The sequence below is a fragment of the Lactuca saligna genome, chromosome 8, assembly GCF_052625555.1.
Source record: "Lactuca saligna cultivar CGN05327 chromosome 8, ASM5262555v1, whole genome shotgun sequence".
Taxonomy (NCBI): domain Eukaryota; kingdom Viridiplantae; phylum Streptophyta; class Magnoliopsida; order Asterales; family Asteraceae; genus Lactuca; species Lactuca saligna.
In genome coordinates, this window is record NC_136424.1 from 253,553,664 (window position 1) to 253,569,764 (window position 16,101).

Below are 16,101 nucleotides of genomic sequence, written 5' to 3' on the forward strand. Positions count from 1 at the left end.
AATTTCAATAAACACTTTATTTTTTAAATTATTATTAATTTAAAAAAAATCAAACACGACCACTCATATCCTGCCAGGTAGGCAATAGGTTGCCAAAGGCGATTGCAAAGACGCTTTGGAATGCTTGAACGACTTGCAACAGGATTTCCATTGTGGTTGGCGACACTAATAAATATCTTATAAACTCTTTAAATATATTCTATGCAACATTTGAATTGTTTTATTTAATCTACAAGATTCCAGAAAAAGGTTGAAAAAAATATTTAATATTAGAGCATTAAACTTGGTCAAGCAGTCTTTAATTTTCTACACACACAAATTCTGTATATAGAACTGGCTTCATCTTCATACATTAATCCAGTTACCCTACGGAACTAAAAAGGAAACGAAAATTCCATTAGCTTCTCTTCCATTCCATAAATTCAAATGTGGTGAAAAAGGTATGTATTCAATCTGAATTTATTTTCACTTTTATATTGTTTTTAAACGGAATTAAAGTTACTACTTGTGGTGATTATCGATTTTTAGTTAGAATTTAGTGTTTTGATCGATGATGATAAATTGCATGATATTGATAATAATGAAATCGTTAATCCGGAGTTAAAAGAACGAAGTTAATTTGCTTTTTTGTGTTAAATTTTAGGAACTTTAGAAGCTTAAGAAATAGATTAATTACTTTTTACTGAATCTCATCAAGTTCTTCAATAAGTTTACTGCTATTAATTCGATTTTTTCATTTTTTTTTAAACATTTCTTTTATCCTCATCGTATATTATTGGTTTATTTCGTTGTTTTAATCTTAATAAACTGATGAATTTTTTATCAGAATTGATTGTTTTATGAGAATTGTCGATATCTACTGTTCATTAAAATCGGACTGATCATAACATAAGCCATTAAATACTTTAAATATCCCTATCGGTTATCAGTTTGATGCTTCATTTTCATCGCTTGTTCATCGATTTTTAGTTCTTGTAGTTTATTTGGAATATAGAATTTATATTTTATTTTGAAATTTTTTGTAATGCGAATTGGTAAATCATACGCCACCAATGGGCCCACCACCTTTTGTAAATGGGTCAGAGTTGTTGATGAGTGGATTGTGGAAGATGTAATGAAATTACAAGTTTTGATGATAATTTTTAATTTATGTAATGATAGTTTTTCATTAGTTAACAAAGATTAAATTGCACTAAACTCATCAATGTTTTTAGATGGTATAGTTATTAATAAACAAAATGAAATTGAATTAAATTCATGTTATGAACATGGACATGATCCATGCTACATCATCACCCGGTATCACTTTAAAAAATCATGAACCTCTTCACAAAAAAGATTATCAAGAACGAGATATTAAGATGGTTTTGTGTTTTGCAAAATCGTGATCATTGTGGAGTTTCCAAATTTGCTCACAAAGTTATGTTTGTGTTGTACCCTCTAAAGCAATGATGTTGATTAACACGTGATTTGTGAAATTAATTTTAACTTCCTAATCATGAATCCATATTTTGTTGTTGCAAATAGCAAAAGGGAAAATGACACAAATGCTCTACAAATTTTCTACGGTTTATCCGTTTAGTTCCTAAAGTTTTGTCGGGCTTTATGGGTTTCTAAACTAGGATATAACCTGTTTTTTTAGTCTCTATCAACATGTAATACCCGTTTCAGTGACATTTTTAACGAATTAAACTCACATTGTGCCCCTATAAAGCTAAAATATAAGTTCCGTAATCAATTCGTATAAAAAAAACCTCTCGTTCTCTTCTAAAGCCGATTTGTATTCAATTCGTACCCTCCCAAGAAATCGATTATAGGGTTACAAATAAGATATGCCTTAGTGTAATCACTAATTTGGATCGTTATTTGCTTGTAAGATCTTAAGATGACCGAGATCTTAATTTATAAATGCTATGAACTCTAAAAAAGAAAAAAAACAATATGAAATTATCAGTGAAGTGATTCACTTTTACTGTAAAGTTCTTTAATATATATATATATATATATATATATATATATATATATATATATAATTTTCCTCTAATGTTAATTCACTATCCAATATTAATTATCAATAGTATATTGAATGATGTTTGATAGTTGATGTTGGGTAGTGCTTTTTTTCCTCTAATAATAATGTGAGTTGTGCTTATTTTCGACTTAATTTGATAGCCCCTCAAAATGCTAGGCTTTGGTGTAATTATAATTGTTGTTATTTGTTTTCATTTTATATGTTATTCTTCAATATGGTGTTTTTTTGCTCTCGGTCTTTTTTTCTTTTCATGTATTTTTGTCGGTCACTCGTTGGCTTTTATTTCTAACATATTATTTTATTTTGATTGTCGATCTAAATAAAGCGGCATGCAGTCATAACGAAGTAACCATTTAATATTATATTGCATGTTTTCTTTTTTTCCTTCCCTCCCTCTCACTAAAAGTCCAAACTTTTTTTTACACAAAATAGAAATATACTTTACTTTCCATCATTACTAACAAATTTACATCCTGCAGGTTTGCGACAAAATGGACAAATCATCATTGCTTATTGCTTCAATCGCATTTCTACTACTAATATCAAGATCAAACGGGGATGCTAGAACCCAAGTCATCAAAGTGTTTTGTGATGAAGAAATCCACAACGATGACACGTACTTCGTCCCAAATTATGTGCAAGCAATGGAAATAGTCAGCACCGAAATGCAAACATCTCATAATGCAACCGTAGAAGTGGGCACAGGACCCAACACAAATTACGTACTTGCCCAATGCTACAACGATCTTTCTTCACAAGATTGCATGTTATGTTATGCCGAAACCCGTACTGTTTTTCCTAGTTGCTATCCCCGTAACGGGGGTCGGATTTATCTTGATGGTTGTTTTATGCGGCTTCAAAATTATAGCTTTTATGAAGAATATACGGGATCCTATGACACAACTGTTTGTGGAAATATAACGAGGGAGAGTGTAGAGTTTCAAAATTCGACTAAACAAGCAGTGTTGAATGTGGTAGCAGATGCGTTGAGTAATGATGAATATTTTGGTAGGGGAGAGGTGGTGGTGCTGCCTGGTAATAAGTCAGTTTATGTGATGGCAGAATGTTGGAGGACTTTGAGTCCAGGGAATTGTAGGAAGTGTTTAGAGAATGCGTCCGAGGTGATATCAAAATGTTTGCCATGGTCGGAGGGCAGGGCATTGAATACGGGGTGTTTTATGAGGTATTCTGATACCAATTTTCTAAATCCTATACAACAGACAGGTGACTCGAAAAATAAAGGTAAAAATATTGGTATTGAAATGTTTTTATGTGATTACTTAATTATGATTTATATGTAAAAAATTGATAACAATTCTATCGGCTCATTAATAGATGGTCGGTATATACATACCAAATATCTATTAAAAAGGGGTTAGGTTAGATGCAAGAAATATTAATGTAGTTGTATTTAATTGTGAATTTCTGTCTTTGTTTATTTCTATTACAACAATGTATTTTTAAAAATCTAAATAAGTTTAACCGTGTTATCCAAATAGAAAACACTTTTCACTCTTATGATTGTGTAAAATTTTCAAAGTACGTTGGTATACTTCGATAGATTTTTCAAACTATTCTTTGCATATTTTATTTTCTTTCTTCAACGTTTTTCTTTTAAAGATTTACCAAATGAAAAAGTGTCATCCAAATCAAATCAATTTCTACGGTTATAATTGTAAAGACTTTTCAAAATACAATGCTATAACTGAGTGGATTTTTAAAAGAAAAATATCATAATAAAAAAAAAAATAAGTACAACTTTGTAATATAAAAAAGGAAGATGCTAGAATAAAAAAAATAAGAGAGAATAAGTTGCTATTTCTTACATGTAGACTCAAAATAAATGTTAAAATATACACAAATAGCTAAATACATTGGTTAAACTCCATTGTTAAAATCAAAATCATAATAACCAAAATATTGAATCTTCCAAATGTGCATTTGACATAAAGGTTAAATGGATTCCTGACATACTTATGATAAATTTTTATCTGTGTTTTATAGGGAAGATGGTAGCAATTATTATTTCCATTATTAGTTCTGTGTTGGTTTTGGTTGTTGCGTTGATGATTGTTTTATACATCAGGAGATACAAATATATTCAACATATGAGAAGAGGTAAGTCATTCAACATCATTATAATACATGTTCTTGAATGACAAGTATAAATAATGTTGGCGGATTTGTGAAAACAACCATAATAATTTAAGATTCTGTAATGTTTTTTAGGTTCTTATGATGTTGAGAAATTAGCAAAGATTCTTACTGACAGTAGCTTAAACTTCAAATACTCCACAATTGAGAAAGCCACAGCAAATTGGGACGAGTCCAACAAGCTTGGACAAGGAGGATTTGGAACCGTCTATAAGGTAGTACAATATACTACACCCACAAGCAGTGGCGGACGCACAAAGTTTTAGTAGGGGTGACACTAAAAGAAATTCCGAATAAATCTAATTAGTAGTGAGACTCGTATTTTAAGCCGGTGCACCTAATAGAAAAAACATATTTTTTTTATACTACGTGGTGGAATCGGAGCAGTGGTCTGGGACCCCTGGGCTCCACTAAGGTCTACCACTGACCACAAGAGTTGCAGGACAAAACATGATTGATATGTACTGTTTTTGACATGCATTGAACCAAAAGAGAGACAAAAAAAATTACAACTTTTTGTTGTACCCAAAAGGTTGGACAAGGAGAAACATGATCCCACTCTCAATCTTTTGTTTGTACAAAATATATACATGTTAGTTCATCCTCATCATTGAAAATAACTCAAAAAGACTCGTCCAGTGAAACAAAGACAACCTAAGGTTGTGTTTGTTATACTAAAAAGGGGCTGACAAGTTTTTTGAGGCTGTTTTTGGTGATGACGTTTACGTCTTTTGTATAAACAAAAGATTGAGAACACATCCAAGGGTACAACAACAAGGCTTTAGTCTTTTCATAGAAATTTAATATACCTAATGTTAATAGTGATATTTCTCTCAGGGTGTTCTTTCGGATGGACGAGAAATAGCCGTGAAGAGGCTCTATGTCAACAACAAATTCAGGGCAGCAGATTTCTACAACGAAGTTAACATAATTAGTAGTGTTGAACACAAAAACCTTGTCAGGCTCTTAGGATGCAGTTGTTCAGGACCTGAAAGCATTCTCGTATATGAATATCTTCCCAATATGAGCCTCGACCTCTTCATTTTTGGTAAGTTTTAAAAATTTTAATATTTGAGATTCAAAGATATATTTATAAATTTGTGAGTTGTTCTACAGATGAAATAAAAGGAAAGGAACTAAATTGGGAGAAGAGGTTTCAAATCATTATTGGTACAGCAGAAGGCTTAGTGTACCTTCATGAGAACACCAAGAACCGAATTATTCATAGAGATATCAAAGCTTCTAACATCTTGTTAGACTTGAGACTTCGCGCTAAAATAGCCGATTTTGGGTTGGCCAGATCTTTTCAAGATGATAAAAGTCACATTAGTACTGCCATCGCGGGTACACTGTAAGTCATTCTTTTGGTATCAAGTTTAAAAGAAACATCCACATACAACTTACCAGATTAAGTCTTGTCTGATTAAATAAAAAAGAACCATTGTCTCTTTCAAGTTACTTTAGATATAATAAACAAATACTAAAATAATATATTGATTTTTTATTATTATTATTATTTTTTTTTGCCAGTGGATATATGGCTCCAGAGTATCTAGCCCATGGTCAGTTAACCGAAAAGGCAGATGTCTACAGCTTTGGAGTTTTACTTCTTGAAATAGTCACTGGAATGGAAAACAATAAAAGCAATACAATTGAATATACCGACAGCTTAATCTCCACCGTAAGTATAAAACCTTCACATGATACATAACATTTCTAGTTCTTTTACATCATAAAACCATAAAAAAGAATGTTGTTTTAATTAATTTAGAATCTGATTATTTATGTATGAATAGACATGGAAGCACTTCCAAAAAGGTACGGTGGAGCAAATCTTTGACCTGAATCTATTTATGGATATTTACCCAAACACTATTTTCAAGAAAGATGCAATAAAAGTTGTACACGTGGGACTTCTATGCACCCAAGAAGCTCCATCTTTAAGGCCAACAATGTCAAATGTACTAAAAATGTTGGCAAAAGATGATGAACATTTACCCCTCCCTTCTAATCCCCCTTTTATTGATGAAAAAACCATGGAACTCAACAATATCACACAAAAGTTACTTCATGATCATGAAGGAGAAAGCTCTAGTTCAGTTGCTACAGTTTCTCATAGTGAGTTCTATCCGAGGTAATACTTGTTATCTTATCCTTGATAACTAGTGCATTTACATCATTTGGATAGATAAAAGTCTAAGAGCTAGTCATGTACTCATGTCACTAACATCATTCCAATATAAGCCAAACACAATACAACCTATTTTATCATGTAACATGATAACCAGTGAAATCACTACTATGGTCGTTAGTATCATCATTTTGATATTGTGAAGAGAGGGTGAATTTGTTTGTAGGATCATTTATGTATTTTAGTTAGGTAAGTTGTTTAATTTATTGGTAGGGTAGAATGATGTGCATAAAATAGCAAAGTAGATTTTTATTATTTTGTAATGAACATGATTTCCAATAATGAAGCAAAAGATATATATATATATATATATATATATATATATATATATATATATATATATATATATATATATATATATATAGGAGTTTTAATAGCAAATTAAGCGTTTTTAGTTACAAATCTCTTTCTTGTTTTATCGTGCAACAATCAAGTTTCCCATAAGTCCTCCACTAATTTTACAATGTTTATCACTTGAAAACCCTGATTCTAAGGCGAGATGCTCCAATTCCATGACTGTTTGTAAAAGAATTTACATATATATATATATATATATATATATATATATATATATATATATATATATATATATATATATATATATATATATATATATATATATGTATGTATTTGGTTAAATATAAAAAATAGCTATGTATTTTCATTTGTTTATTTATGATATTATAGCAGCCTACTTCTAATTCTTCTTATTACAACGTTGGATTTCAAGAAATGTACCCAATTATAACAATGTTATCTAAGGATATTTCAACTAAATGACCTAATAGGGGGTGGGGGGGGTACAATGCCATGATTGGGTTGGTTTTTTAAGGTACAATGTCTTACAAAGAAAAATAATGAAAGTAAAATGTAGTGATAGAATGAAACAAAAGTATGATGCTGTAATAAACAAATAAATATAATTACTTTGCTATTTCTTCCATCTAGCCTAACTCTATTTAATATTTTCATTTTGTGGGTCCCAACTATATGGAAAAAGAATATGCGAGTGTTGTCATAATGCAACAATAAGAAACAAACCTGTCAAAATTTCTTGAATTGAGCTCTTTAGATATCGATACTCCTCTGTACAACCATAACCAGCTACTACAAGCACAATTATATTTTCTATCATCCAACCATGTTATAAAGATCCCAAATTTATTAATAAAATGGACAAAAATTAGAGTATGTTATTATTTTGGGTAGAGAAAAGTACATTTCCTAAAATGGGAAAGTATATTACTATTGGGTTAAATGCAAGAATTAGAAAAACACTTCAATTTAATTGTTTATTATAGCATCATATTTTTAATTCTTCATATAACAACATTGTACTTCGAGAAAACCGGAATAAATGTCCTAAATTCATGAGGGTTTTTATTGAAGTCATGAAGTAAACCTGGTTTTAAAACACAATGATGCGATGCACCTCCTTCATTGCCTTATATTTATCAACTACATTTCATAGCAATCAAAATAACTGTTAGGACATGGCAAATAAAGTGCATCACCTTCCACCCACCTATAAGACATCACATAATTACCAAATTAGCCCTAAAACAAAAAAAGTTATGTGTTACCATTTACCAATACATTGTTTACATAAACCAGAGCTAGATATACTAATGTTGACTTAAGATTACAATAGCAAGCTTTTTGCACGTAAATATTGTCGCTTTGAAGCAAAAATTAGTTGTTATTTTGAGAGATTAAGACAAGTAACCTACAAATTATGGAAACCAATAAAGATACCAGGGTTATTAGTTTGCTTATAAAAACTCCTTTTTACAATAACTCAAATTAATTTCATATTTAGAGTACAAGATTGTGGTGTAAAAAGCATAACAAAAGGTGTTACCAAATGATAAGTGAATGCAAAAGGGAAGAAGGGGAAAGAGTAAGAAACCAACTTGGCCATTGAGTCTTACCTTTTGAGACAATAGAAATTCCAAATCTCCACTTCCATAACACAAATTCAACACATTACTCCCTTTTTTCCAAATTATTCCAAAAAACGCACAATAATACATAAATTCATATCCTAGTTGACATATATGACTTATTTATGCAACAATTGTACAATTTGTCTTACCAAATTATGTAACCATGTTTCAGTTTGTTATAAAAAATTTAATAATTTTTTATACTTCGTTGTATATATTGGTAAAATGATATTGGTAACAAATTGAAACTTGACTGCTTAAATTGCCAAGAAATCCACTTTGTTGTATAAATGGATAGAACTTAAGTTTGTTTCATAAATAAGTCATTTACCCTTAGGGCATTGCCTCACTTTACACTTTATAACCGATACTTATAATTTGTAATTCTGGAACAGAATCTGGGTAAAACCGAACATTCGAAAGAGAAGTTTAATCGTTACCTATTCAAATTCATTTCCATTTTGTATCTATATCTGATGTTTCCCTAAAATCAACATGTCATTTTGTTAGTGGATAATTCTCTTGTATTAAGCCCATGTATACTTATGTGGTAGCCTTTAGTATCTCGGCCCTTGTGGCCCATGATGTATCTGTATATATTATTTTGTGCATATTTATTGCAAATTAATGAGAATGATACTCACTTTTATGGTAGTAGAGCTCCAAATTTTAGTTATTCTACCTACCTTATCTATCTCCTAAATATTCTCTCTTTCCTTTTTTTCTCCACCAGATTTCTCTCCCTTCCTTCTGTGGTTGTCGATGAATACTAACAAGTGGCAGACGCAGAACGTTTTAGTAGGGGTGGCACTAATATTTTTTTTCGAAAAAATCTAAATTAGTAGTGGCCCTCGTATTTTAAGCCAGTACACCTAATAGAAAAAACATTAAAAAAAACATAATTTCTTTACACTACGTGCCGGAATCAGAGCAGTGGTTTGGGACCCTACCGGGCTCCATTAAGGTCTTCCACTGATACTAACCCTACTGTTGCCGTCTCCTTCCCCTACAAGAAACTCATATCAGACTCCACCATGTCCACAACAAACAATACGGTTCCTCCTCCTCCAAACAAAGTGTTCGGTATAACCAACATCAAAACATACATACCACTTCTCATAGACATTGAACGATTCAAATATGATTCTTGGAGAGCTCTATTCTATATGCATGGCAAAGCCTTTGATGTGATCGATTACATCGATGACTCGACCCCTAAATTCATGGACCTTGAATGGGAAAAGACCGACTCCATCATCCAACATTGGCTCTATGGTTCTATGTCTCAAAATGTTCTCAACATGCTGTTGAAAGATGGTCTAACTACAAGAGATATTTGAAACTCGATCGAGTATATTTTTATACAACTACCACAACGAACCATACCAGAAGCCTTCCATATCGATCATACTTCTTCTCCAACTATTCTTCATGCCTTAAGAAATCCCTTTAATAATGGAAGAAACAACCGTAACCAATCTCGCCGGAACTACCATTGCCATCCCAACTAGGGTCGCCGCCAATTGGACCACCGACTTCACGCTCAATAGCAGTTTGGTTGGGTGTTTATCCCATCACCACCAGGTTATCATCAGCTACAGTAAAATGTCATTCCTCCTAGTTAATATCAAGCCCCATGGTAGCCGAACAACCTCATCCCCAACAATGACCCAATCAGCTTCAGTGATCCAACTCGCCAAGCCTTCTAGGCCCGTTTCCTTCTCCTCAACAACAGATCAATGGACATGGACACCAAAATCAACCTAGTGGTGCACTGAAATAGGCCCATGTGACCTCTCATGGTCTAGCTCTATGCTACAACTTCCACCCCCTTGTTCCTATCTCTCAAGCATAAAAAAATTATGAGGATCAACCCACACTTTTTCCATAAATCTACTCTAATAAATTAAGGTTTTTTTTTTTTTTTTTTTTTTTTTTTTTTTTTTTTTTTTGTCACATGTCGAACTCTCATTTAATTTGTCAAATATCATTTTGTGGTTATTTTGAATTAATTTCTTTTCCGCATGTCATTTTATGAGTTTTCTTATTTTAATAAACTCCATATAATATTTTAGTATAATAATTACAATAAATGTAGTAATAAATGAATATCAATTTTATTAATAGACTTACCTTCTTATTTCAAAATTTCCAAGTTAAATCTCATTATTATTTTGTTTATCTATTTAAATTTAAAAGATAAAAAATCAATTTTTAATAATTCATTATTTTTCATATTTTGTTATAAATCCAAGTTTTTAAATAATTAGACCATTATATATATATATATATATATATATATATATATATATATATATATATATATATATATATATATATATATATATATATATATATATATATATATATATATATATATATATAAAACCATGTAATACATGTGTCTTACACCTAGTGTTTAGTATATTCTCATTAAATGATCCTAAGAATACGGGTTGGACTATTGGTATGGGTGCTATTGATCATGATCATTCTATAGGTTCATTTTACTGAAGGTATTCTCAAAACCAACTAACCATGGTATTCCTTATCTATGTTGGTAATGGTTCTAAAATTCCTATAAGTATGACGGGCCACGCTACCTTACCATTCCAAACCTCTTTTGCACACTTTACCTTAATAATGTCCTTATCACCCCAACATAATTAAAAAATATCATCTATGTTCGTTATTTTACTCGTCAAAATAAATGTTCCATCAAATTTGATGAATATGATTTTACTGTTAAAGGTTATAGGAAAAAACAACCTCTAATATGTTGTGATAGCATCGACCCTCTCTACGATGTTAGTCCTCCAACCCCTCAAGTGTTTGTTGCTTTGATTCCCCCTTTAGCATCAACGTTTGGATTATCCTGCAAACCAAGTGTTGAAATCTTTAATTTCAAATAATTTCATTTCTTGAAATAAAGACTATTATAATGTTCTTTGTGAACCTTGTCAATTTGGAATGTTTGTTCGTTTATCAATTTTTTCATTGAAATTCTATTGTGAACGATATTTCATATTATCTATTCTAATATTTGGGCATCACCGATTATTAGCTCTAGTGGTATTCATTATTATGTTATATATTTAAACCACTATTCTCACATTCTTTGGGTCTACCCTATAAAACACTAGAGTGATGTTTTTAGAAAATTTCTTCACTTGATAAACATTGTCAAAACCTAATTCAGAACAAAAATAAAAGCTTTTCAGTATGTGTGTATTGGGTGGGTGGGGGGGGGGGGGGGGGGGTATGGCAATCATTTATTTCATGCTTTCTGTGCCAAAAATGGCATTTCTTTCCGCTTTTCATGCCAACACACCTCTCAAAAAATGATAAATGTGAACACATGATATGAACTACAGATAATGTTTAATCCTACTATTCCAATCTCACCTCCCTCCACATTTTTAGGTAGAGTCATTACATATGGATATTTATTTACTAAATATCACCCTATCCGCTGCCATTCAAAACGACACCCCATTTTTTCACCTCCACAAAAGCCATCCAACCTAATCTAAACTTAAATTGTTTAGTTTCCTTTGTTACTCTCAGCTCACCATATCCCACAGACTGCAACCTTACGTCACTCCATTCTTTGTTTAGTTGCCCTTGTTACTCTCATCTCCTCTCTAAAAATTATCATCTCCCGTCATGTTATTTTTGATAAAACCGTATTTCTCTATGGCTACATGACTCCTAACAAAACCCCATCCTATCATTGATGATAACAACAAAACATCTCCTATCTTTTTGCATCACCTATATTCACATCAAAATACTCCTCCTGACACTTCAACTCTTTCCAACCCTCAAATCAACCCTCCCTCGGTACCCTCCCCCTCTTGGCATTCCACTATCTTTCCATCTACCTCCTATCCTTAACACCCTTTCAACCCTTTCAACCCTCTCCATATTCTAGTCATCCCCCTCTTGGAAGAAAGTTTTTGGCATGATCTACCACTTTACCCATGTTATGCACCTATCCAATAGTAATCATACCTATATCAAAAGATGTTTTCATTACATTTAAAATATATATCTCATACGTTATTAGTTCGTTTTGTAATTAGATTTCACATATTACCTTCAAAGATAACCACCCTAAGTCGATTTGAGTGAATAATCCATCCTATAAAACTTTATACATTGGCTTCAAAGGATAATATTGGTGGGTGACCTCTAGGAATGACATATTCGTAGAGAATAAGCCTACAATACTCATTCCCACTGCTACATACAACTCAAGTAAAAGTGATATGGTATAGTGGCCAACCATGGGTGGCAACTATGGTTTCATATATGGGGTAGACACGATTTATGTACTCTAGGGCCACTCCTCTGGGGCTACTCCAGGTATGTTGTTCTTCGAGTTACATTTAATTAAAAAATCGTTAATCAGACAATCATTTATTTCATGGTTATTTTGCTTAAAATGGCACTTTTTCGCGTTTCATGCTAACACACGTCTAAAAAAATGATAAATATGAACACACGATACGAACTGTAGATAATGTTGTCCAACTTTTACTATTCCAATCTCACCTCCCTCCAAATTTTGGGTAGAGTCATTACATATGTGATATTGTCATATTTATACACATTTTAGGCAACATTTTACTACATTATGATTAATATTTTGGTTATTTGCAAATATAAGTGGTACTTACAAGATCGAATTGTATTTAGCAGTCAAAAGGAGAAATCTTGAAGAACAAGGACCAAAAATGACAAGAAGCAGAACTTTGGAGGATTGAAAAATTAAAAGAAAAAAAATCCCAGTGAAAAACTAAATCCATGTCGTGAACTTCACTTACACGACGTGGAGTTGGTGATTCTAGATGATGAGTACACGGGAAGTTAGAGTCCTAGCCCGATAAGAATTCATCCTAATTCACGACGTCAAGTCTTACTCCACGAAGTGGAGTACAAAAATCACGAAAACAATATATATCTTTGGTGTTTACGAATTTGAGAAGACTTCTGGAGATTGAAGGGTTTAGAAGACGATTTTTGGAGGAGTTTAAGGAAAAGAAATCGAGCTTTAACATCTAAGGAAGAATAAGTGATCATAAACTTTTACCTTGACTTGGTACATTCAAACATGTTTTTATTTATTGAGTTTGTGTGTTTAATTTCAGCCATGAACAACTGAATCTAGCTGCTTCTGTTTAGTTAGATCAAACTTCAACTCATGGTTTAGTTTAGTTACTAGTATTATATTTTTTTTTTTGTGTGTGTGTGTCTATATATATATATATATATATATATATATATATATATATATATATATATATATATATATATATATATATAGGAAGTCGTGTAAATGAGAACCCAAAAAAGTTAAGAATCCTAAGAACCATTTTTTAACATGTTTTCTTAAGGGAATTTTGAACAAATTCTACATTATATTGTATTAAGCAAACTTTTCAACTTTCTAATTTACAAACTACTTCCCACTTGTTGTTGGACTACCATTTGACCGTCGTCGGACCACCATTGGACCGCCACCGGACTAATAGTAAATTTAATTACATATGTTGGTCGTATTCACAACTTAATATAACAAGCATTATAGCTCTAATTTTTTTGTACTACTTTTTTTTTTTATTTTCCAGCCAAAATATACAAATATTTTGCCAAAAAAATGAATTATGTTTTGAAAAAAGCAATCTTTTTTTTTTTTTCTAAATTGTAGATTTCTTTAAAAAAATATATAGTGTATAAGAAATATTCACAGTTTAAAATACAATATTCACTGTTCAATAAACATAATAATGTAATAATACACAGTTTAATATTTTCAAGCATACCTTCTGTAACGCCCGTGTTTCTGGGCTTGCCATTTTTACCAATGTAATAGTCTAGACTAACCTTTGTAACCCCAATTTGAAATAATAAGAACGTATTATTTGAGTATTATGTGTTTTGTCCTTAATTGCTTAATTGTGTGATATGATTAATTAAGAATAAAATGAGCGTCAAAATTTAAGTGTAAAATAAACTAGATATCATTGGATAATGTTATAGTAGTTGAAACGAGGTTTCCGAATATATATAGAACGCCAAAATCTGAGTTCGTATGAGGAAGTTATGATTTTCTGAAGTTTCGACGTGACAGTATGCAGCCCGAATACTCGATTTGAAATCAAGCGCTTTTTAGCTGAAACAATCTAAATGAGAATCGAAGATCTCATTGTTAGTAGTGAAACGATGAAAAGTTAGGCGAGAACGGACGTCAGACGAAGAAGTTATTAATTTATAACGAAGTTTTTTTGTCCCGACCTTCTAAAAATAAATAATAAAAATAAAAGTCAAAATTAGCTGACAGAGTCTAAATGAAACTTGTAGATTATGGTCTGACCTATGCGTGGATATAAAGAACGTCGAAAACGGAGCTCGTATGCGAAAGTTACGCAATTTAGAAGTTGACGAGTCAAATTACGCCGGCGTAATTTGAGTACGCCCAGCGTACTCAGTCGGATGCAACTTGTCTGACCAATACTTGAGTGCCACCAGTTGACACACGCAATGACATCAAAGTACGCCCAGCGTAACCCAAGTACGCCTAACGCACTGAGTACACCCAGCGTAATTTGAAATTACGCCCAGCGTAATTTGAAATTACGTCCAACGTAATCCCAGACCCAACAGCCTATAAATAGAACTCAAAATCAGCCATTTTCTCTTGTTCAAACTCTTTCTTCTCTCTAGTTTTTGCCTCGTTTTGCATGCCGTTTGTACCCCGAAGCCCCGATAATATTTTCGAGCCCCGAAGTAAGATCCGAAGCCCCGAGGATCCCGAAGAGCGTTATTCTCGAGCTGAAGCGCTGCCCGCGAGGAGCCGATTTTTGTGAAGATCTTCCAGATCTACGGAGAAACACCTTTCTGCAAGCCGTAGTGCTGCCCGATCATCTTCTGATCAAGTGAGTGTGTAGTTATTTTCATTCCAACGCAATATTATGAAGTATTTTATATAAAATACGTGTTATGTGTATTTATTTTGTTGTTATACGTGTGAGTGTATATTCACTCTCTTTTATCTTATAGATATGATGTATTCTCTATAAAATGCGTGTTATGTGTGTATGCCTCATCTGTTATGTGGAATATGTATTGATTAAAGCATGCTATACAGGTTTTTAAACAATGTATAAAAATGTATATTTTTATCTACTAATATGTTGGATAGAACATGGGTAGGTAATTGGTGTGTAATAAACATATGAGAGGCCTCGGTGTTATTAGTGTTATTCTAGTCATTCAGAAGAGTATGGATGACGACTACAGACTATTCTAGACTGTCCTGTGGAACACTAGCAGACTCATTACCTGTAGGTGTTGTGAACGATGTGTTCACCGGTGTACTCTGTCCCCCACATGGTTGCCTCTAGGACACTTATTGTTGAGGAAGCCCCTCTGCAGTAATGTCCGTCCCGATGAAAATCCTGAATTAGGTTCCTTGTAATAGATGTTATTTTAGGGACGTAAAGTGAGGATAGCGGGAATGGGTAATCGGGTTTATTGTTGATTGTTGAATTAAATATAATTATTTATTGTGGGTTGAAAACCCTATATGCTCACCAGACTCCCAAGTCTGACCCACTCAATTTATTTGTATTACAGGAAGTAGCGCAAGAGCTTAAGATGGGCGAATCATCATATGTATATATTTGTTGAATGAGTTGTAATACTATCGTTTATGCTTTATGATTTGTATCGGAACATGACATCCCAACTTTGATTATGAAATGAAATCATAT

At 32.2% G+C, this 16,101-nt stretch overlaps 1 protein-coding gene across 1 annotated transcript; it reads left to right on the top strand.

The window, feature by feature from the left end:
* The first annotated feature begins 238 nt into the window (after positions 1-238).
* Positions 239-6,659, top strand: LOC145012896 (cysteine-rich receptor-like protein kinase 2). Its single transcript, XM_078971690.1, has 8 exons — positions 239-440; positions 2,512-3,274; positions 4,037-4,150; positions 4,262-4,401; positions 5,024-5,234; positions 5,303-5,537; positions 5,717-5,867; positions 5,983-6,659. Exons 2-8 carry the CDS (start codon positions 2,524-2,526, stop codon positions 6,322-6,324), a joined length of 1,944 nt encoding a protein of 647 aa, XP_078827816.1. The 5' UTR covers positions 239-440; positions 2,512-2,523; the 3' UTR covers positions 6,325-6,659.
* Positions 6,660-16,101: the final 9,442 nt, after the last annotated feature.

What these genes read in the sequence shown, in the direction of transcription:
- LOC145012896 (XM_078971690.1), top strand. Translation starts at nt 2,524, where the DNA reads ATGGACAAATCATCATTGCTTATTGCTTCAATCGCATTTCTACTACTA. An exon ending in TATTCAACATATGAGAAGAG is followed by an intron (nt 4,151 to 4,261) that starts GTAAGTCATTCA and finishes AATGTTTTTTAG; the next exon opens with GTTCTTATGATGTTGAGAAA. An exon ending in CCGACAGCTTAATCTCCACC is followed by an intron (nt 5,868 to 5,982) that starts GTAAGTATAAAA and finishes ATGTATGAATAG; the next exon opens with ACATGGAAGCACTTCCAAAA.